Source organism: Ipomoea nil, unplaced genomic scaffold (genome assembly GCF_001879475.1).
Source record: "Ipomoea nil cultivar Tokyo-kokei standard unplaced genomic scaffold, Asagao_1.1 scaffold1043, whole genome shotgun sequence".
NCBI lineage: Eukaryota > Viridiplantae > Streptophyta > Magnoliopsida > Solanales > Convolvulaceae > Ipomoea > Ipomoea nil.
In genome coordinates this window covers 11,089,078-11,111,961 of record NW_017617471.1, presented here as the reverse complement: position 1 = coordinate 11,111,961, position 22,884 = coordinate 11,089,078, and the positions used below count along the sequence as shown (strand labels likewise).

The window sequence follows — 22,884 nt, the reverse complement described above, 5'->3', positions numbered from 1 at the left end:
TAGACGGGTTGTGGTAGGTAGCAAGCATCGGATGGTATAGGTAGGCCGGAGCATAAAATTGAGGCAAGTTTTGCCATCAATTTTTTTCTGTCATCATTGGAACGTCGTATCCGGTGCAAATGGGGGGGGGGGGGGGGGGGGGGCCACTGGAAAGGAGTACGAGACTTGGCCTGAGACGTTCGAGAATGCATATCCCGGACTAATCACATTGATTGATTCTGGGGGAGTCACCCTCCATCGGTGCTAGCTTGAGATTGACGCAGGATCCGACTCAGGGCTGGAGATCATAAGTATTCTCGTTGGATCAAGGTAAGGATACATGTTTGGGATCGATAGAGCTCGTATGAATAACTTGTTTGTGCTAGTCTCCACATACGATGACAAAATGATGTGGTAAATATGCTAGTGTATGCAAATATGCTAATGTACATACGTATGCAAGCTTGGGGTGACTAGACATTGGGTTAGAAGTTCCCGAGCGTAAGTGTATTGCTAATGCCAAAGTCCCAAAAGTCCCCCATCTAGACATTAAATGCGCCTTATATAGAGATTTGACTGTTTGGGGGAGACATATGTCGAGTGACCCCATGCGCACCACATGTCTTACATGCACCAGCCTCAATAAGGGCAATTTCGATAAGTCCACATGGGGAAAAATTCTTGACATTCGCATTGACTCGAGGCGATCGGGTGAACGATATTATATCGTTCATCCCTTTGTGCTAAAAACTATGATTGATTTTCCCAACCCGATCATGTGGGGTGGGGAAACCAAAGCCGACCTTGGTATACGAGGCGTGACATTGAGGAACTTGGGAGTAACAAATTTATATATGAACTCGGGTCGGATCTGCTCATTACTTGGCCTATGTGACGTACGACGTTTGCACTGACCAAGTCTATGGTCGTACATGTGAGGGGTAAGCCACATCAATACTTATTGATGTTGTTGAAAAGTAATTAATTAAAGCGTAATGCAATGAAGTTATAGCATACAAATTTATAGGATTTCTTTGTGCATATGATTGAGACACCAATTGTCTTTAGGGTTGGGGTACAACCTTTTGGAAGAATGATAACTATTAGTCTTGCTAGGTTACACTGCCATTATGAAAGACTGTTTTTTTTTTCCTATTAAGTTTGATTAGATAATGAGACCTTTGCAATTAAATTCTAAAAGTAGAGAGAAATTTTATCCCACACATAGTAGATTAATTGGTAATAAATACACATTCTAATTGAAACAATAATGCTTTAGAATATAAAATTAAAATTTATGCTACAACAAATATTGTTTGAGTTAAGCAAAGATAATACAATATATTCTTAAGATAATTATAATATGACATATATATATATATATATATATATATATATATATATATATATATATATACTAGCATTTTGTACGCGCGATGCGCGAAAACTTATGCCCAATATTAAAATATTTGTAAGTAACAAAATTTAAAAAATTAGTTAAAATTATGTTTTGCAATTTCTTAAAGTGATGATACTTTTGAATTATCATATTTTTGAATAATATAGTAATCAAAACAAAAATAATAATAATAATAAATTATATTTTTATATAATAATAATTTACAAATAATACTATTTCAAAAAAAAAAAAAAAATTTACAAATAATACTAAGCTAAGACTCACATATATGATATATTGATATGGATACACAAATAATATATATATATATATATATATATATATATATATATATATATATATATATATATATATATATATAATTTAACATTCATATAAATATTTAATTAAAATATAATTTATAATTAAATTAATTGTTATATGATAATGTTAATAAAATGATAATTAAAAATAGGAAAAAGATATGATAGATGTAGGTGTATGGTAAGATTGGTAGATATATTAAAAACTAACGGTGTTATAACGGTGTAAGGGTGATTTTGTCCAATGCAAATGAATGTACAACAATTAAAGCAAAATGTATATATTTATTAGCATATAAAAAAGGGACAAAAATCAAGAACATAACTTGTATTAACACTTATTAAGTTTATATATATATATATATATATATATATATATATATATATATATATATATATATATATATATATATATATATATATATATATCGATGATTTAAACAATAATATCTTTCACATTTTGAGTACGCAATAACGTAGCTAAAATAAACAAATCAAATTAAGTATATATTATTATATTTTTATTCTTACCAGAAAGGGAAAGAATAGTTGCAAAAATAATTTTAAAAAATGTCACAAGTTACTTTTGTGTACCCTAATTTAGTAATAATAAACAAAATGCACACTATTATTATTAAAAAACAAAATGCACACTATTATTATTAAAAAAGTTTTTCTTTTTTTTTTATAAATACATTATAATAAGTGAAGTTAAGAATAGTAATAATAAGTTAAATGAATGTTTCATTACTAAAGTGTGTACATAAATGAAAAATAAAAAGGAAAAGATGATAACATAACTTTGTAAATATCTTATCATTCTACAATAAATAAATCAAAATGTACAAGTAATCAATACACACGATTACATCAACATATTTAATATTTCATTACAACCGTAATAACATTGACTTTTATATAATTTATTATTACTAGTTAGGGCACGTGCATTGTGCGGCTAAAATACTATTCAATGTAAAAATTAAATTAAATTAAGTAAATAATTAATATAATTTATATATATATATAAATAATCAATATAAAGTTTAATGATTATTTTCAACATAATCAAAATACATATTTTCAACTTGTGATAAAAAGTAATAGTAAAGATAAATATTGTTGTAGATCATTATAATTAAAAATAATGTCATAACAATTTTTTAAAATTATTGAAATTTTCTTAATGTGATTTTGATGATAATTGATAAGTTGGTAAACGTAACTTATCTATACTATATATAAAAACAAAATCTTCAATTTTAACTTCTCGCTAAAAATAGTCCTGAAATATTGTAATACAATTCTTAATAGAATATATTGTTTTCTATTTTTCATTCTACATTAAAATTCATATTCTAATAGAATATATTGTTTCCTACTTTTGTATTCGTACTATAATTCTACATTAAAATTCTTATAAGACAATATTAAAACACTATTATAATACTAGGGACAAATAAATCTGGCAGTATAAATACTAGAAATAGAGAACAACATATATTATAATTATTGTTATTGTTATTTATTCGACTCTGTTATTTGATTTTCATTATTTATAAATAGACTAATTTGTTATTTTATATATAAAAAGTAAAAACAAAATCATGAACTTTAACTTCCCACACAAAACAGTCCTGAAATATTGTAATACAATTCCTAATAGAATATATTATTTTCTCATTTTCTATTGGTAGTATAATTCTACATTAAAATTCTTATTTTAATATAATATATTGTTTACTACTTTTGTATTCGAACTATAATTATACATTAAAATACTTATTCGTAATACAATAGGACAATATTAAAACACTATTATAATACCCCGTGCGTTCCAACACTTTGAAGGGACAAATAAATCTGGCAATAAAAATAATAGAAATAGGAAGCAACATATATTATAATTATTGCTATTGTTATTTATTCGACTTTGTTATTTGCTTTTCATTATTTATGATGAGAATTCAAATTCTATTCAGTTGCCGGTAGATAGGATTACAGAAGTGAGTTTCATCGATATAATTATAGAGCCGTCAAAATGGGCTTAGCCCGCCGGGCTTTCCCGCCCCGTCCGCCAAAAGGGCGGGGTGCATGGGCTCATGTTTTTTAAGCCCGTTTTAAAAACGGGCTTTTTTGCCCGCCCCGCCTAGCCCACCTTTTTTTTTTGTTTATATATATATATATATATATATATATATATATATATATATATATATATATATATATATATATATATATATATATATATATATATATATATATATATATATAATATAATAATATAAATAATAGGCATAATTATACTTACTCCTATTGGTGTCATTGTTGTCATGTTGTGATGAACGAATTTATGTTATTTTCTTATGAATAAGTGTTTTAAGTAGATAGCAATTAAGTTATTAACATAGTCACATTAGACTTTAGACACTTTAGATTTTAGAGACACATCACACATGATTTTTTTTTGAAAAAAAAAAAAAAGATGCGGGCTTTGGCGGGGGCCGCGGGCCTAAGGCGGGGCGGGGCGGACTGCCCCTACCTAGGCCCGTATTATTGGCGGGCTTTTTAGCCCGCCCCGCCAAAAGGCGGGCTTTGACGGGCCCCGCCCCGCCAGCCCGCTTTGACAGCTCTGGATATAAAGTGGTGTTCTCCAGTTAGCGGGTTTGAGCCAGCCGAGGAAGGGCCATCGGCGGGAGCGGTAGTCCTTTGTGAGGAGTTCGACGACATTGGCGGATAGACAAGAATTTGGGTACGGTGGTGGGTGGTTTTCGGATGGGGTGAAGGAGAGAGAAAAGACTTTTGGATCGATTAGGCTGATACCAGATGAGAATTCAAATTCTATTGAGTTGCTGGTAGATGGGATTACAGAAGTGTATATCAAAGTCTACCTCTAAACTCTCCTATCTACTAGGCTATTACATTAGACTTAATCTAATACCACACATTAACTACTATAGGTTATAGGTTATATAATAATAATAACAATAATTATTAATAACACTCACATTTATAAATAAACTAATTTGTTTTTTTTTTTTTTTTGTTAAATTTTGTATTAGTCAATCTATACTAATATGAATATCTAATGAATTAATACCACAACCCTAATAGGGTAGCTCAAGTGGCAAATAAGTTTTCTTTGCGGGGGAGTATTCTGGGATAACCTTGGTGCGATTCCCACAAGTGACGATTCCCTTTGGGCAAACTCCTGTGCTTTTTGGAGTGGTTTACATAAAAAAAAAATGAATTGATACCACAAATTAAAGTCATTTATTAAGTTTTTTTTACCAATTAATTAATATTCATATTAGTATAGATTAGTGTGCGGTAAGTAATATATTAGAATCTCATTTGTATTACAAAATTAATTAATAGTAGTATGTAATGACTACAATTTTATATGAAAATTAACTAATATATTAGAATTTCGTTGGAATTTTCTATATCATTAATTAACTAATTATTTTTCCAATTCATTAAAATTCCAACGAAATTTTTTTACGTATCATTAATTAACTAATTATTTTTCCAATTCATTAGATATTAGGGGGTTGTATTCAATCATGACTTTCATAGAGTTTTAAAGACATTTATGAACTTTAAAAGTTTGGAGGTATTCAATTCAAACTTTTAGAGAGTCTTTAAAAGTCAGGCAGTATTCAATCAAGATTTTTAAAGAGTCTTTAAAAGTCGTGTGGTATTCGATTAAGACTTTTAAAGAGTCTTTAAAAGTCATGTGGTCTTCAAAATTTTCTTTCTAACAACTTTGAATGTTTTCTCTCTCTATTTAAACTCTATTTTTCTCCATATTTAAACTTTATAAACCTATCTAAATTTAATAAAATTATTTTTTTCTTCATTATCCTATATTTTCCTCATACATAAACTCTATCAATTTTTTTCTCTCTCTCTCTCTCTCTCCTAAACTTTACAATCTCCCTCTAAAAATTTGAAATAATAATATTTTTACTTCATTATTGCTTGTTTATATTGATTTTTATTTTTTCTATGAATTTTGTATCTCTAACTTTCTATAATTCTCTCTAAATACATGAACAAAGCAAATTTTTCATCGTTAAATTTTAGTATATGTTTCATAATATTCATATAAATACTCATATATTTTGATTTTTATTCTTTTTATGTTTATATTCGTAATATATATATATATATATATATATATATATATATATATATATATATATATATATATATATATAACAACAGGTTACTACGAATAGCGAATAACTGTTCGCAACAACAATTTGGGGTTGCAAACAGTAGCACCTTGTTGTTGTTCGCAGTCTCAAATTGCTATTGCAAATAATAGTTCTTTTTGTGATGCCTAGCAATATATTAAGCATAATTTTTTATATATATTATTAATATTAGATTTTTTTTATGCAACTTGTAATTATATTTTTAAATATTTTATTTGATCAATTCTTTTATTATAAATTTTATTGTTCAATATTGTTATGAATTTCTAATGAAAAAGGTTTTTTTTTTTTTTATGTTTATTAATAATATTATTGATGGCTTTATTGGGACCGGGTCCACCATAAACCAGGTATAGGAAAGTAATGACTTTATTACCCGGGGCGCTAGGCCCAAAATAATGCGTACAAAGCCCAAGATACAGGCCCACAAGATGGGCTATAGCTAACTATGCTGCTGGTAGGAATCAAACCCAGGTAACTGGATTAACAGTATAGACCAAGGACCACTGGAACAGTGTGCTTGTCGTGTCTTTGTTCCCTTAGCCAAAGATCCAGGGCCCCTATTTATAGCAAGCCCCCCATCCTCCTCTGGCGTCCGCGTGTCCCACGTTGTTCCTCCCCCACTCCGCTTGTTTTTCGCAATGCATGTCACGTCGCCGCTATCCCCGCGATTCCCGCATCCACACCGCGCACGCTGACTAACATCCTACACCATGCACACCGCACCTACCTCCCCCCCCCTACGCCGTACCTACCTCCCCCCATCTCGCCGTACCTACCTCCCGCACCTACTTCCCCCATCATGCCGTACCTACTTCCCGCACCTACCTCCCCCCTCACGCCGTACCTACCTCCTCCCCCTAACGCCGTACCTACCTCCCCCCTCACGCCGTACCTACCTCCCCCCCTCATGTCGTACCTACCTCCCCCCTCATGTCGTACCTACCTCCCCCCTTCACGCCATACCTACCTCCCCCCTTTCGGTCCATGCTCTTCACCCCGGCCCACCATGCGTGCTTGTCTTCCTAGCCCAACAAGACTTGGGCCAACCTCCTTCTTTCACCACCCCCACTTGGGCCAATACTTTCCCAATAAAATGGACCCCCTAGGGTCCCATATCCCCATCAATTATATATATATATAAAAGTAATTAGCATATAAGTCTCAGCATACTATGTATAAATAAAACTAATAATAATGTTGAGAATGTTGATATGTGTGAAGAACTATATAACAATAAGAATTTTATGATATATTATAAATGTTTTGTAAGAAAATTATAAATGATAAAGAATCAAAATCATTGAAAGTTTGTAAGGATGTATTCAATTTAAAATTTCAATGACTTTTGTAGACTTTTTAAAATAAAAAGTTGATAAAAGTCTATGAAAGTTTTTTATATAGACTTTTATAGAGTATTGCAAAGTTTTTAAGAGTTTTGAACAACTCTATGAAAGTCAATCAAAGTTTATTAAAATCTATCATTTTAAAAGTCTTTAAACTCTACAAAAGTCATGATTGAATACACCCCCCTTAGTTAATTTTCATATAAAATTTTGTTAACTATTAAGCTTTATTACTTTTTTTTATCAATTAATTAATATTCATATTAGTATAGATTAGTGTACGGATGTACGGTAACTAATATATATTAGTGGCCTCCAATCTATTTATTTGACTTTGTAATTTGTTTATCATTATTTATAAATAAACAAATTTGTCGATTTTTATTTTGTTTGTTTGTTTTTTTTTTTTTTTTGTATCATTATTTGAAGAGTTGGTGTTATTGGATTCGGATAAGAAACAACTCGCTTTGGTGGAGTTGGAGAACTTGCTATCTTCGTGGGGGAAGAGCCTTAGGAACTTTTCAAAAATGTCAATTTCAGACAATTACAACATGGGTTTGATGGAAAACATGTTGATAGTCGAAGAGTTGGCGTATGACAAGGAATCGTTGAAGACAGAGCATGAAATGTTGGTAACACATTTGACAGATGAGCAAAAGAATGTTTATGACTCTGTGATGAATGATATTGATTCTAATGGAAGTGGATTGTTCTTTGTGTATGGTTACAGAGCAACATGCAAGACGTTTGTGTGGAAAACGGTATCCTCAAAGATAAGGAGCCGCGAATATATTGTTCTCAACGTTGCTTCAAGTGGAATAGCATCGTTGCTTCATGCGTACATCTAGACATTAGCTATTAATTTGAGCAATTATTTGCTTGAATTCAAGCGATGATAGATAAACAAACATAAACGACCCAAATCATATTTTCAATTACACTATATAATATTTTATGTTATAATTTAAATAATTGTATATCGATCCAAATATTCTTATTATATTATAACAAATCAATTTCGTGCATCGCACGGATGAAAATACTAGTTGTTAAAAATAACATGTCTATAAATTTGTAATGGGTTACTAATATTGTTAAAGATTAATTAAATGTATGTAATGAAGCTATAGTGGATTCAAAGGTTTTAGTACACTTGTGTATATGCTTGAAACTTCAATTGTAGTTATATGTGAACTCTTTTTCTTGCAAACACTCTTTAATATTTTAAATACTATTTTTTTTCCTTATAAAATGGATTACACAATAAAAATTTGCATTTATTGTAACAATATATTTACCGTTATAGTGCAAGAGAAATCGTTATAACAATAAATGCAAATTTTTATTTATAAGAAGAAATCGGTATAACACTATAATGCAAATACTCCTTATAACTCCTGTTATCTTTTCCACTATTGTTACCATGCACATGCATCCACCATATATTTTCTTATATTATTCAGTAATAATCTACATACAAATCTAATAAGAGCCAATAACGGAAGTTATAAGGAGAAATCGTTATAAAATTATAAATCGTTATTAAATAAATTTGTAAGTTAATTTTCACTATATCGTTATAACAATATCTATTGTAACTATATATTTCGAATTATTTATTATCATGCTCTATTGATAGCAATTGTACCAAAAGTAGTATTTATTTAGACTGTCGTTTTTAGACTAAGTATTTATACTAGCGTTATTATAAAGTTGCAAACATTTATTTTAGTGACAATTATAATCAATCTCTCATATATTATATTGTATTTATATACTTTGAATTACCGATTTAAATAAACAAATTCAACATTCAATTACCTATGGATGAACATCTCGTTTTTTTTTTTTTGAAAGTATGAATATCTCATATATAATATTGCATTCATTTGAAGTACTTATTTCAAATAATCATTGGGCATTTTCCCATTCGCGCAATACGCGTAAAAAAACTAGTAATATATACCCATTATATATTAGAGTTATTCTTAGTTATTTCTTAAAATATAAATATCAAATTTATAAAAATGTTTTAGATTATTATTATTATTATTATTATTATTATTATTTACAATAATTTAAATATCTAAAATCTAAATAAATTTAAACTTTTAATATAGAATATTAATATTAGGCACATATTTTTTGCGCATCGCGCATAAAAAATACTAGTGTATATATATATAGATCAAGAAGTTGATGTTATAAAAAAAGATTTTTTTTTTTAATCCAATATTTATGTGTCGTTTAGTTTTAATTTTGTTTTTTTCCAGAACATTCCCGGTTGATCCTAGCATTCATGTAGTGCAGCTATTTTTGGTCATCTTCCAACAAATATGTTTAAATAATGTTAAACATGTGGGCATTTTATCTTGGTCATAACATTGTTGTTGCATGACCATTTTGGTCATCTGTCAATAGATATGTTTTAATGGCATTAAGATTTAAGAATGAGGAATCTTGGTATATTCAACCTACAAATCTACAGTTTTCTCAATAACGCAATGAACAATTAGTTGTCAGCGTTTATCCTAATTTCTAGCTCGCAACTTGCCACAACCTCGTCGCCATCGTACCCACACCTGTTTTCCGTGCGTTCATCAATAACATAGATGAAATCGTCTACAATGGACGGTGCAATTATGTATGTATGACTGTGAATATAATTGCAATGAATTGAATTGATTATCTTTGTTATGATTATCCACTTAGAAAAATCATGAATTTATGAGGAACTTTGATATGATTAGCCAAGAATGATTGATGTTGTTGCATATTTTGGAAGATGAGCAAGAATGACTTGGTGATGAGGGATACCCCGAGCATGATGACAAAGAGAGAAATGTAATTGATTCGAACATACACGTAATTCTTGTGGATGCGGAGAGTGGCATCAACAAACGACTTCGACATCGTCATAGTTGACAGATCAACGAGCTCCGTCCTAGGGTGACAGTTGGAAAGCATGTCATATATGATTTCAACTATGTTATTGATGAAAACACGGAAAGCAAGGATGGGTACGACAGTGGTATCGACAACTGTAGTGGGTTGCGAGCTAGACATCATGAGAATCGTGGATGATGAGTTGTCCATAGCGTTATTGAGAATATTGCCAACTGAATATACTAAAATTTCCTCATGATTAACACCATCAAAACATATATATATATATATATATATATATATATATATATATATATTTTGACGGATGACAAAAAATAAGTATGCCACAATAATGTTAGGACTAACGAAGATGTTAGGAAAAAAAAGTCTAAAAGTAAAATGACACCTATAAATCTAAGATTAAAAAAAGATTTAACTCTTAGAACAAAGAAAATATGAGAAGACCAGGACTATGTGGTCCAATGGTACCCGGGTTGGATTTTCATTTGGAAGATTGTGAGTTTAAGTCTCAGTGGAGACATTATTAGCTCTTTGTGTTTCAGTAGGTTGATAGAGTTAGTAGCATTCAAAAAAGATAATATTTACCATCATTTAATTATATATTTATTGATGAAAGATATTGTGTCATAATAATAATAAGATTGACGAATATTATTTATTGATGAAAGATATTGTGTCATAATAATAATAAGATTGACGAAAAATATTATGAAAAAGGACTAAAATTGAAATATTTTTTATAAATCTAGGACAAACAATGAGATATATGGGTATTAAAAATTTGAATAGATAGATACTAGAAAATGTTACACGGTAAGAATCGATGACTACCGAGCAAAATTCGAATGGGTCGACCCGGAAAGCTGCATTCTTTTAAGCCGTCAGATCAGAATCCAAGGGTTATATTTCTTAGATATCCCCAGCTTTTCCCTTTTCCACAAATTCTCAAAACCCTCTCGAATGCCTTTTTCTTCAAGCTTTCACCGCTTCTTCAGCAGCTATTTTTATATTCATTCTCTCCCGTCTTTCTCTACCCGCGAAAGCTCCTAATCTTCATAACTATCTTTCCATTAATATTATCTATCTATTTTGGTATTAGGGTTTAGGGTTTACATACAAGTTTATTCGTTCGCGCGGAGAGTTAATGGCAGGAGGTGGTTCATCTAATGCGAAGGGGAACATCTCCGGTGTTCGCGTCATCGTCGCCGGTGACCCTAAGACCGGAAAATCCAGCTTAATCTTGGCAGCCGCCACTGAATCGTTTCCGGCCAGTGTCCCCCCTGTATTGCCCCCGACGAGGCTTCCCGATGACATCTTCCCGGATCGAGTTCCCCTTACCATCATCGATACATCGTCCAGGTCCTCAGTTTCGTTCTCTAATTTGGATTTTTACTGCTTTTATTGGCTGCATAGTATATGTATGTGTATGTGTGTATGCTGGTATAAACACTTGTTCTGTTCAGATTGAAGTTCCTAGCGAATGTCCTTGCATACACTGACACAAAAATTCTCTCCCACATAGTTTTGCAAAGTTTTTTTTTTTCTCCATTGCAAATAGTACAAAACACATTTGTTTTGTCATGTAATTGCCAGTCTTATAGTAGTCAGCTTCAATCTTGAAGGGCTAAGGAAAGAAGCTTAGATAATATTCAATGGTAGTTACACTACACTCAATAATGCAAAATTTGAAATTTTGGGTGTCACTGCTTGAAGAATATATTATCAATGCCAGCTTCTTGCAGACCTAAATCAGACTCAGATATTTAAAACTGTTATTGGCACCTAAAGAGTATCATCTGACACAAATAATGCAGGGTAGGATAGCCATGCATACTTTGCAAAATTTGAAATTTTGGGTGTCACACTTGAGGAATAGATTATAAATGTCAGCTTCTTACAGACCTAAATCAGACTCAGATATTTTGAACTGTTGTTGACGCCTAAAGATGTGCCATCTGACACAATAAATGATAGGATAGCCATGCATACTTTGGATTGGGTGAAATAGAATACAATAATAATTATGTGGATCATGGTGACGTTAAGGGATGATAATGAATAATTGAATATAAAGAACGAGATTAGAAGTAAGACCTATGCAAGGAAAACATTACAGATAGGAATTCCATCAGTTGGCATGTCACTTGATCTCACTATTTATTGTTCTTGTGTAAGTGCTGACTTTTTCCTTTTTGCCACAATGGCTAGGGATGAATAGTTGTCAGTTTTAGCCTAAAACCGAAGTTAATTGATTTTTTTGGGCCAAACGAAAACTGTCTGAAGGGTCTGTAATTTCATAATGTTTTAAATTTTATTTGGAATTTTCTTAATTTTAATTAGAATTTAATTGTTTTATTATTTTCAAAGGTTTATTTCCAAATAGTGTTATACGAAGTTCAAAAAATGTACAAGTATCGAATGTGTGCAAATATAAAATATAATAAATACTCAGTATTTAGAATGAGTCAGTTTGGTTTGACATTTTACAAAATCAATAACCAAACAAATAAACTGTAATACCTAAAGAGAAAACTGAATTCAACTGAAATAATTGGTACTTTTTGTTGGTTTGGTCTGATGTGGTTTTTTTCCTATAAAATCCTTCTGAAGAGAAAACTGAATTCAACTGAAATAATTGTTATATTTTGTTGGTTTGGTCTGATTGGTGTTTTCCTCTTAATCCATAAGATGCTCATCTGTAAATATGTGTAAAGAAAGTATAGGTGATTTGTTAGTTCCCACTTCTAGGTTTTAATTTTTTGACAAATAAATGCTATTACTGGCTTTCTAATTGGTATTTTCCCCTTAAGCCTAAAGTTTAAATTACTATTTCAATTACTCATTTTAGTTTTGTGTTGAATTTTTATGGATGTGCAGTCCAGAAAACAGGGGTACACTTTTTGAGGAAATGATGAGAGCTGATGCAGTTGTACTAACATATGCATGTGACAAACCTGCTACTCTTGATCGGTTGAGCACATATTGGCTACCTGAACTTCGTAGACTAGAGGTTTGTGCCTGGAATACATATTTTGATATGTCTGTATACAGTTTGATGTACTACTGTAATGAACTCCTCTCCAGACAAAGATACAATCACATATTCATATCTTAAAAAAAAGTATTTGCTTAAGAAGGATTGTGTCATTTTCTCTTCCTGAAAATAAGGGGTGTTGTAGACTTTTTCAGTTGTGTCACAAGGGGTTGTTTGATTTGAAAGGGGCAATGGGTGGATGATTGTGAGCCCGTAATTGTGAGGATTATAGGTTAGGATAAATGTTGGGATTTGATCGTATCAATACAGACCTATGCTTGTTTAACAAATAATGATCAGTTTAAAGGTGTAGACTAACAATACTATGTTTGGTAGGTAATGGGACTAAACCTCAAAAAATAATGGGTACTGGTCCTAGGGGACATCAAACATGCACTCTCCTGGCATCCAAATAAGTAACTCTCGTTTACTTATTTTCTATCCTGATAATGGCTTGTGTTATGTGTGGTGGCAGGTCAAGGCTCCTGTTATTGTTGTGGGTTGCATGCTTGACAAGAGGGATGACCAGCAAGCTATAAATTTGGAGCAGGTTATGTTACCAATAATGCAACAATTCCGAGAGATTGAAACATGTATTGAGTGCTCAGCATACAAACTAATTCAGGTCAACTGTAATTTCATTGATTTCTCAGCCGTCAGTTTAGCTTGACACTGCATTAATAGTTCACTCCCACTTTCTAGCATAGAGTTTAGGTTTTCATCATGATGTATTTGATGGAGAGGTTGTATAGTTCATTGTATTGCAAGAGTGCAGTTCTCATATCCTGAACCACACAATCTGCATGTGTGTTACTTGCAGGTTGCTGAGGTTTTCTACTATGGACAAAAGACAGTTCTGCACCCAACAGCTCCATTATTTGATCAGGAAGCTCAGACTTTAAAACCAAGATGTATTAGAGCTTTAAAACGGATTTTCATTCTGTGTGACCATGATAGGGATGGTGCCCTTAGTGATGCCGAATTGAATAATTTTCAGGTTTTATATTTTTAGCCAACCTTTGTGTATGCTGGATTACATGTTTCATAAATAATAAAGTTGGAGCTTGATGATTTTTCTTTTTTGGCTGATTCTTTTTGCAATAACCAAAATTACACAGGTTAAATGCTTCAATGCTCCACTACAACCTTCAGAAATACTGGGGGTTAAGAAAGTTGTGCAAGAGAAATTGCCTGAGGGAGTCAACATCTATGGTCTTACATTGACAGGTTTCCTCTTTCTCCATGCCTTGTTTATTGAAAAAGGGCGACTGGAGACAACTTGGACCGTACTGCGGAAATTTGGATACAATAATGATATCAGACTTAGTGAGGATCAACTTCCTCCTCCAATCAAGAGACAACCAGACCAGGCAAGCTGTCCCTTAACTTGGCATTTTGCAAATGTTTTTTTTTTTTGTTCTTTTTTTTTTAATGGCATCAAAATTATGGTCCTGGATATTATTTCCTTAGCTTAAGCATCTGCTCCAAAATTGACAAGATTAGGTTGGGATTTCAAGAGTTTAACTTTGAGATAGGACCCTTTAAGCTGTTGTAACTCATATTTTCTGCTTGATGCTATCCAACAGCCTCCTTAAACCAAAATCAAAGCCAATCTGTTTATTTATAAGTTTCATTACCCACCCAATGCCATGCGATGGCCTAGATAATTTGTAGCACATATATAATCTTAAATTCTGAATGTTCTTGGAAAATCATAGTTGCTTTATATATAACTAAGTAGTTAGCATGCATTTTTTTGGGTTTATGTTCTAAATGATTACAATTTGTTGCATTTTTTTAGAGTGTGGAGCTGTCCGGTGAGGCTGTTGAATTCCTCAAGAAAATTTTTCTCACATATGACCTTGATGGAGTAAGTATGGGGTTTTTTTTTTTTTTTTTTTTTTTTTTTTTTTTTTTTTTTTTTCAGTTCTAAATTTATATGTGTTTTACATATGGGATTTAAAAGCTTGTAAATTTGATTTCTTAATTATTGATTTGATTTTGAATTTCCATCAGGATGCTGCCCTTCGATCCAATGATCTTGATGATTTGTTTTCAGTGGCTCCTGAAAAGTAATGCTTGCTTTATTTTCTTAAATTTGGTATTAATGTATTATGTATATTGTTATATGGCCTCTTATTATTATTATTATTATTATTATTATTATTATTATTATTATTATTTTATTTTCATATATTTAAGAAACCAATTATAATTTTTTTGGCTAATGACTGACAAAAATCTCTATAAAAAAATCATTATGGGGTTAAAGTTTTAAGATTTTGGTTCATTACATATATATTTATACACAATACGATGCCTAATAGTTATTCCTTATCAAGCACAAGCTGATTTCCATTTTATGATCTTTGTATTAGTCCCTGGAATGAAGCACCGTACAAGGATGCTGCGGAGAAGGATGCTTTGTTAGGACTCTCACTTGATGGGTTTCTTTCACTGGTGCGTATTAGATTATTATATTTAATTATATTTATGACACTATTGATATTTCCTGCAAATATCCTTTTCCTAACTGAATGTTAACCAGTGCTAAGTGCTATTTAAAATTGTAATCATATTTAGTAGTAGAAATTAGTTTGAGTGGGTTGATGACAATCATGTTGCTGTTCTTATGGAATCCATTGTTCAATGTGACTAAAATTGTGAATTACATTTTGAGCATAGTTGAGTTGATTTTTATGAACTTGTGTTAATCTCTGCACTTGCCTCCTAAAGTTGCTAGTCTTTTCTTTTTCCTCTCAAATAGGTGGGGACAATGTATAATAGAGATGAATTTCAATGTAGTTTCTAGTCTGATATTTTCCTGCATTATCTATGTTTGTGAGTACTCTGCGTTTATTGCCTCTCTCTCTCTCTCAAGAGTATTATTTAAGAATGCCTCAATGGTTTTTGTTAATTTTCAAGTGGGGACAACTATATATGCATCCAAACTGAAATGCAAAATTGATGTTGGTATTAGCAGACAGGCATGAGCGATTTGAGTAGCCAACTAATAGATTGTGTATTGAGAAACATAGCTCCTATTTTGACTAGCAATTATATGCTATGCAGTGGAATCTCATGGCACTTCTTGATCCGATGGCTGCTGTGGAAAATCTTATATACATTGGATATGCTGGTGATCCTTCATCTACTATTCGTGTCACTCGAAGAAGACGTTTAGACCGTAAGAAGCAGCAATCAGATAGAAATGTCTACCAGTGTTTTGTTTTTGGGCCTAAAGAAGCTGGAAAATCTGCGATTTTGAATTCTTTTGTTGGAAGGTGTGTGTGTGTTTTTTTCCTTGCCCTTTCTGAAACTTTTGGTGATGAGGCTTTTCTTTATCTTTAAATGAATAGGAAATGTATTTGGACTTCCTATTCCAAAAAAAAAAAACACAAAAAACCCTAAGAAGTTTGATTACTCATTCAACTGCAGGCCTTTCTCTGAAGAATATGAATCAAATGCTGATGACAGATATGCTGTTAATATTGTCCGTCTACCTGGGGTAACTACAATTTCATCCATTTGTTTACCTGATAGGGAAATTGATTGATGTATGAAATGAAATTTAGTGATGGGAATTTTTACATTATCTTTTGATCTTTTCACTCTTCTGAAATCTTGAGTTGGAAAATAGTCTGAGGGAAAAATGTCAAGGGGACAGTAATAATATGATTTTAGTTGAAAAGTATAAGCAATGAAGCTGTAAGTAGGTTAAGATTTCTTCTTTCTTCTTACATGCTCTTCTGGGGATGACAGGGTGGAAAGAAAACTCTAGTATTGCATGAGATACCAGAAGATGGAGTGAAGAAACTTCTCTCTTCAAAAGATGCTTTAGCAGCTTGTGATGTGGCGATATTTGTCCATGACAGGTGTCTTCAATTTTCTTTGGTTACATCATTCTATGTTATGGATATAACCTTTTTTTTTTTTTTTTTTTTTTTTTTTTTTTTTTTTTTTTATTTTAAATTAAAAAAAATCATTTCACCTCCTAAAGGAGAAGTACATACCATAGATAAAACTGCACCCAACTCAATTAAGTCCTAGCCCCAGAATACTTGGGAGTTGGGACTACGGGTGAGCTAAAATGAAAACTCTGCTTGTCTTTAGTTTTCTCATACATCCTCTCTGCATGTCTTCTAGTTTACTCTTACATTCTTTATTTTGATTTTGGTATCATTTTTATATTGATAATAGTTTTTTTTCCCAGTATGGTATTGTTTTCCCTTGAATGCCATATGTTTATCATGCTTTTCTCTTACCCATTTGTTTCATGGTGCTTGTTAGTTCTCGTGAGGCATCATGGAAAAGAGCATCTGAATTGCTTGTAGATGTTGCTAGTTATGGGGAGGCCACTGGATATGAGATTCCTTCTCTCATTGTCGCAGCTAAAGATGATCTGGATCCTTATTTGACTGAAATACAAGATTCAACAAGGGTAACCTGCCCATTATAGACCTGTTTTAGTGATTACTGAACTTTGGATATAGATGATATTTGAGCATTTGTCAATCCATAATTTATTATAGGGGTGAAGTTCTGTTGTGTGTGTGATAAGTTGGCTGAAGTTTATGAATTAGTATGCCATACAAATTCAATTTGTATCTTTAAAGTGATATCCCCTGGCATAATGTATTATATCTTAAGGTTTATATTAGATTACTAGACACACACCTCAGTGGTTAGAAATCTTTGAACTGAGATGTCAGGATCATTTGATACATTATATATTAATGGAAAGTTCTATTTTGTGTGTAATAAGTTGGCTGAAGTTCATGAAATCTCCAAAATGTTTAGGAGTATGCCATATAAATTTAATGAAAATGCCTAGTACCCTTACATTTACCACTCACAAACTTGCCTCTCCCTAATATTTTTTTGGCAACTTTTAATTGGTTTGATTTTCCTTTTCCTTCTTTTTTATTTCATATCTTAACCAATTACAAATTGCCACATTAGGGAGCGGCAAGTTTGTGAGGGGTAGGTGTAGGGGTACTAAGCATTGTCCTAAATTTAAATTACATTTTAAAGCATGTTTCCCATTCTGAAACTGTTGTATATTATAAATTTTATCAATATTGTTGAGCAATTGCAGTTATTGGGTAGAAGTCTTTGAACTGAGATGTCAGTATTATTTTGTGTGTTTTTGTTTCTTCATGACAGCAATATTCAGTAATTCAGACTCCATTATTTTTACTAGTGTCTAGAAGTAATTTGCTGAATTTGTGATGTATTGTCTAACAGGTTAGCCAGGATATGGGGATAGAAGCTCCTATTCCAATTAGTACAAAGCTTGGAGATTTGAGTAATTTGTTCCAAAGGATTGTTAACGCAGCAGAACGTCCCCATCTGAGCATTCCAGAGACTGAAGCTGGCAAGAGTAGGAAGCAATATCATCGGCTTGTCAACCGCTCTCTTATGTTTGTATCAGGTATGCACAAGGATTTAAAAAATAGTTAAACTCCCGCCTAGTCCACGGCGACCTACTTGGCGCCTTGGTGGCCGATCACCTAGAACGGCGATTCCGCTGAATTTCTAGGCGGCCGCCGCTGCCTAGCGCCTAGGCGCGATTTTTGCAACATAACATTGGGTGTATGCATATGGAATTTGGAATATGTACCTAGTGATGTCAACCTTAGCCCAAATCTGATGGGCTAGCCCGATATGGCGATAAGCCTGAAAATTTTTAGGGTTAGCGCCCAAAAATGTTAGCTTGATAAAAAATAAGCCCAATAAACCCAAAAAGGCGAAGATGATAAGCCCGATTGTCCGAATGAGCTTGATAGCCCGAACCAGATAAGGCTACTCTTTGTTTCACAAGTGATGTGGAACAAAATATATAGGGAATTTATATGCAAGCTCATCTTTAGTAATTTTTATTAATTTTGTAAATAAAATTTTAATAAATCTATTACAAAATAAAATATTTTTATGAAAATAAATGATGAAAAATAAAAAAAAAAACTTTTTATAATTATTATATTATAGTGTAAATATATTAATTATCTTTAGTTGGAATTTGGAAATGGAAGTTTAGATTTTGATTGAATGATGTATAAGTTTATATTTATTAGTATAAATGCGCTAATTTATTCAAAATTTCAAATTGAAAGTTTAGAATTTTAATTTGAAAATGTCAAATTTAGTTGAGCCTGCTCCATAAGTCTGATAGCTTGAGGTTTTAGGGTTAGGCTCTTAGGGACAAGAATTTTAAACTCAACCAGAAAAAAACTGACAAGCCCGACATCCCGATGAAGCTAGTCCAAAACTGAACGGTTGACCTGATTGACATCCCTATGTGTACCTTCTGTGTTTTTTATTTTTGCAACACGTAATTTTATAATTGAAAAGAAGGAAAAAATTAACTTGGCACATACTTCTAGTGTGCTGGCATTCATTGTTAAACTTAGAACTTAAATTTGTAAATGAATATTGCTTTCAACCATTTTGTATATTACAGTATTGGCTTAAAATTTACTTTTAAACTAAATTCTGTGCATCCATTCTCTCGTATATTGTAAATTTTCTACATTAAGTTGCAGAATGGCATAACCCTCTATCTATTTCTTCCAAAAACCAATCTTTACAGTTTCACTCAATAAAAAGGAAGAATATGCTTGCATCAATGATGCCTGTGTAATGTGGGGAGTGCTAACTAGACACTTCTTAATGTTGGCACAGATGCACAGTCTCCTTCCCTCTAGTGTCTTTTTCTTGTTTATATAATTAGAGACATGGCTTAACTCTCTCTTAGTTGGGTCCTAACAGTTCGTTGTTATGATATTTTGGAGTATTGAATTGCTAAATATTTCATATTTTCACATAGTCTCAAAGTCTACCATCCTAGCATGTGTGGGTGGTTATGCCATAGTTAATGATCTTTTAGTATAATAATCGTTGTTATTTCAAAGATACAACCTTTATTCATGACCTTGAAATTTTAAATGTTTGGTAATGCAGTTGGGGCTGCAGTTGCTGTTGTAGGCCTTGCCGCTTACCGTGTTTATGCTGCAAGGAAGAGCAACTCTAGTTGAAAAGGTGAAGGGTGAGATGTTTCCATTTATGCAGATCACCGCTGCTGATTTTGTTTACCCTAGCGTGAAATTCTCATATCAAAATTTTAAATATTCTATACAGTTAGCTGTTTCCTAGCAGGTTTTAATTTGCAAGTTATGAATGAGCTGTTTTTTTAGTCAAAAGTGGTATCTGCAGATAGAAAGAATTGATGATAGCAATGGATGCATGTTTGTGCAATAAAAATGATTTTGGGCCTTTTGGCTAATCAGACATTTTGTCATGCAAATTTGATCTTTTGTTGGTTTGTTGGCAAGTTTTATTTTTTTGGTTTTATCAAGTTGGTCTGAATTAGTGTATAAGAACTTGAACCAGTTTTTGAAACATTATTGTCGACTTCGGGTTTTTGAAACATTATTGTCGACTTCGGGTTGAGCAAGCATTTATGTTGTTAGGCCATGCTTTGTTTTTAATTATTATTATTTTTTAAAAAATTCAAACCGTAAAAATTAAGATATTGTTAAAATAAATGGAATGTAACATTTTCTATGAATAATGAGATGCATTATAGGTGGTGTGGTATTTTGGTTGGTGTGCTTGGGAGTTATACGGTGTGGTATTTTGGTTGGTGTGTTTGGGAGTTGTTACACCATGGACCAGGTGGATTGTGAGTAAATTGTGAACATTTAGTACGTAAATTGTAAATATCTGAACTTGGGTTCACCTGGTAAGGTGTGTACGTAATTGTAAACATTTGAACTTGGGTCCACCTGGTAAGGTGTGAATTCGATTCACAGAATAATTTGCGGTGTGTTTGGACATAAAGGACGTTTTGGGAGCAAAAATCAAAGTTGTTAAGTTTTTAATACCTATCCAAGCAAGCAAGCATCTATAAAACTTTAAACAAATAAGTAGTGTTGAAAATCTGAAAATTAAACAGCTCTACAAGCAATGGTGGATGCACGTGCACGGCCGCACACATAACCGAAAATTTTAGCTGGCCGGTCAATCTCCCCATTATTCCCTTCTCTCTCTAGCTGCAAACAGTAGGTATTGAAGGTGTCTACACTCACATGCAGCCTGAAATCAAGACTCGTCAAAAACTTCATCTCCAGCTTGTTCAGTTCCGAGTTGCTAATCCCCCCAACCTTTGCGTAGTATGCGTTGTTATAACAGCTGCACCACCCACCATACACATTATTGTAATGCAATGTCTATACAACTACCAATTATCACGCAAAACAAAAAGAAGCAATTTTTCAAGTATATATGCACGTTTAATGCCATGGCATGTACTGACCTCTTCCATATGAGATCGACAAAAAATGAAATTAAACGTGCATACTTTTTTTTCGGATTGACAATATGTTAGGGAGATAGGACGTCATGTGAAAAGTCAAGTTCAGCAATTGATAGCTAAGAGGAGTATTGGGTCGTAGCCGGCGAAGAGGTCCAGCACCCAGCCTCTCGAAAATGTGGTGCTGATATATAAAGAAATAAAATTTATATAGCTCTGACTATAACTTTTGATGTAATGGTAAGTATTTGCTCTAATCACTAGTATTAGACTCAAGTTACAGATTCAATTTCTATAAAGAATAAACTGTACGCTTAGGAGATTGTTGGATGAAGGCCGATGAAGAGACAAGGCAGGCACTAGGAGGGGGAGCAAGCGTTTGATCTTAACACAATATAATCCTCAGCTCCCTCATTCAGCAGGGAGCTAAGGTTAATATATTCATTCGTAGGAATTGAAATTAATTAGATGAGAAGACTTACTCATCGTCTAGAAACTTGGCAGCCAACATGATACTTGTGATCAAAAGCCGGTGAACGTTGAGTGACGTCAGAAAACCGGCGGTCTGGCTAAGGAAGCGTTCCAAGTATATATAGGCAACGACGAAACAGGCCGGACTACAGCTGGAGTACCTGAAAATCCGATCAATATACTGATGAACACTCAAAGAAGGAGGTCTGGCGCCGTGAAATGCAGTGATCTTCACATCTTTGTGCTTCCACCCCTTCATCATCTTCTCATTCTTCTTAATCATCTTCTCCACAACTGATCCGAGAACCCACACGATTCTCGGAGCCCCCTTCTCTCCTCCTTCTCCTATCTCGTACTCTTCTAGCCCCAAGTTTTCGTAATTAGTCGCTGCTGAAACATGGCGGATAGTTTTATCGAGGCTCAGAGCTTGAGCTCCTCCCATGGGGGAGAGAGAGAGAGAGATTTGATCGAGCTGAGCTGAGCTGAGAGATCCAGAAAGGAATTTGAATAGCAGTGATTTTGCTTGCTTTTGTTTACAAGGAATTTTTTTCTTTCTTTTCGCGTTTGTTTTACGTCTACCAATATTTTTCTTGTTTGGGGAATTTTGAAAAAGTGAGAAATCATTTTGTCTAGCATTTACCCATTAACGTGCTACCTATCATCATCATTCACCTTCTAACACAACTCATGTCATGACAAGTAATTAGCTAGTATTTACGATTCTTATGTGACAGATTGTGGGCAAGTAATTAGTATAGTTTATTATTAATGTATTTAGTTAGGGAGGCAAAAGAAAAAGCATGTGTGATAATAAATTCTGTTTTATTTATTGGTTCACACTTTATGTTAATTTTTTTTTGTTTTTTTTTTTATTATTTTTATTTTTTT

General features: G+C 32.6%; 2 protein-coding genes across 3 annotated transcripts; one reads left to right on the top strand and one right to left on the bottom strand.

The window, feature by feature from the left end:
• Positions 1–11,096: 11,096 nt before the first annotated feature.
• Positions 11,097–20,517, top strand: LOC109182079 (mitochondrial Rho GTPase 1-like). The gene is made up of 14 exons (XM_019332120.1): positions 11,097–11,536; positions 13,055–13,187; positions 13,687–13,836; positions 14,032–14,208; positions 14,330–14,581; positions 15,013–15,081; positions 15,228–15,283; positions 15,590–15,671; positions 16,284–16,495; positions 16,650–16,719; positions 16,974–17,086; positions 17,502–17,652; positions 18,459–18,645; positions 20,175–20,517. Exons 1-14 carry the CDS (start codon positions 11,322–11,324, stop codon positions 20,246–20,248), a joined length of 1,941 nt encoding a protein of 646 aa, XP_019187665.1. The 5' UTR covers positions 11,097–11,321; the 3' UTR covers positions 20,249–20,517.
• A 504-nt stretch (positions 20,518–21,021) lies between these two features.
• Positions 21,022–22,531, bottom strand: LOC109182080 (cyclin-U1-1). 2 transcript variants are annotated; one of them, XM_019332122.1, is made up of 3 exons: positions 22,472–22,513; positions 22,008–22,439; positions 21,022–21,404 (listed from the first exon to the last, which is right to left on the bottom strand). In XM_019332122.1, exons 2-3 carry the CDS (start codon positions 22,436–22,438, stop codon positions 21,161–21,163), a joined length of 675 nt encoding a protein of 224 aa, XP_019187667.1. In that variant the 5' UTR covers position 22,439; positions 22,472–22,513; the 3' UTR covers positions 21,022–21,160. The 2 variants fall into 2 exon arrangements, with proteins under 2 accessions (XP_019187667.1, XP_019187668.1); XM_019332123.1 differs by having other exon boundaries at positions 22,008–22,531.
• Between the last annotated feature and the right edge of the window lie 353 nt (positions 22,532–22,884).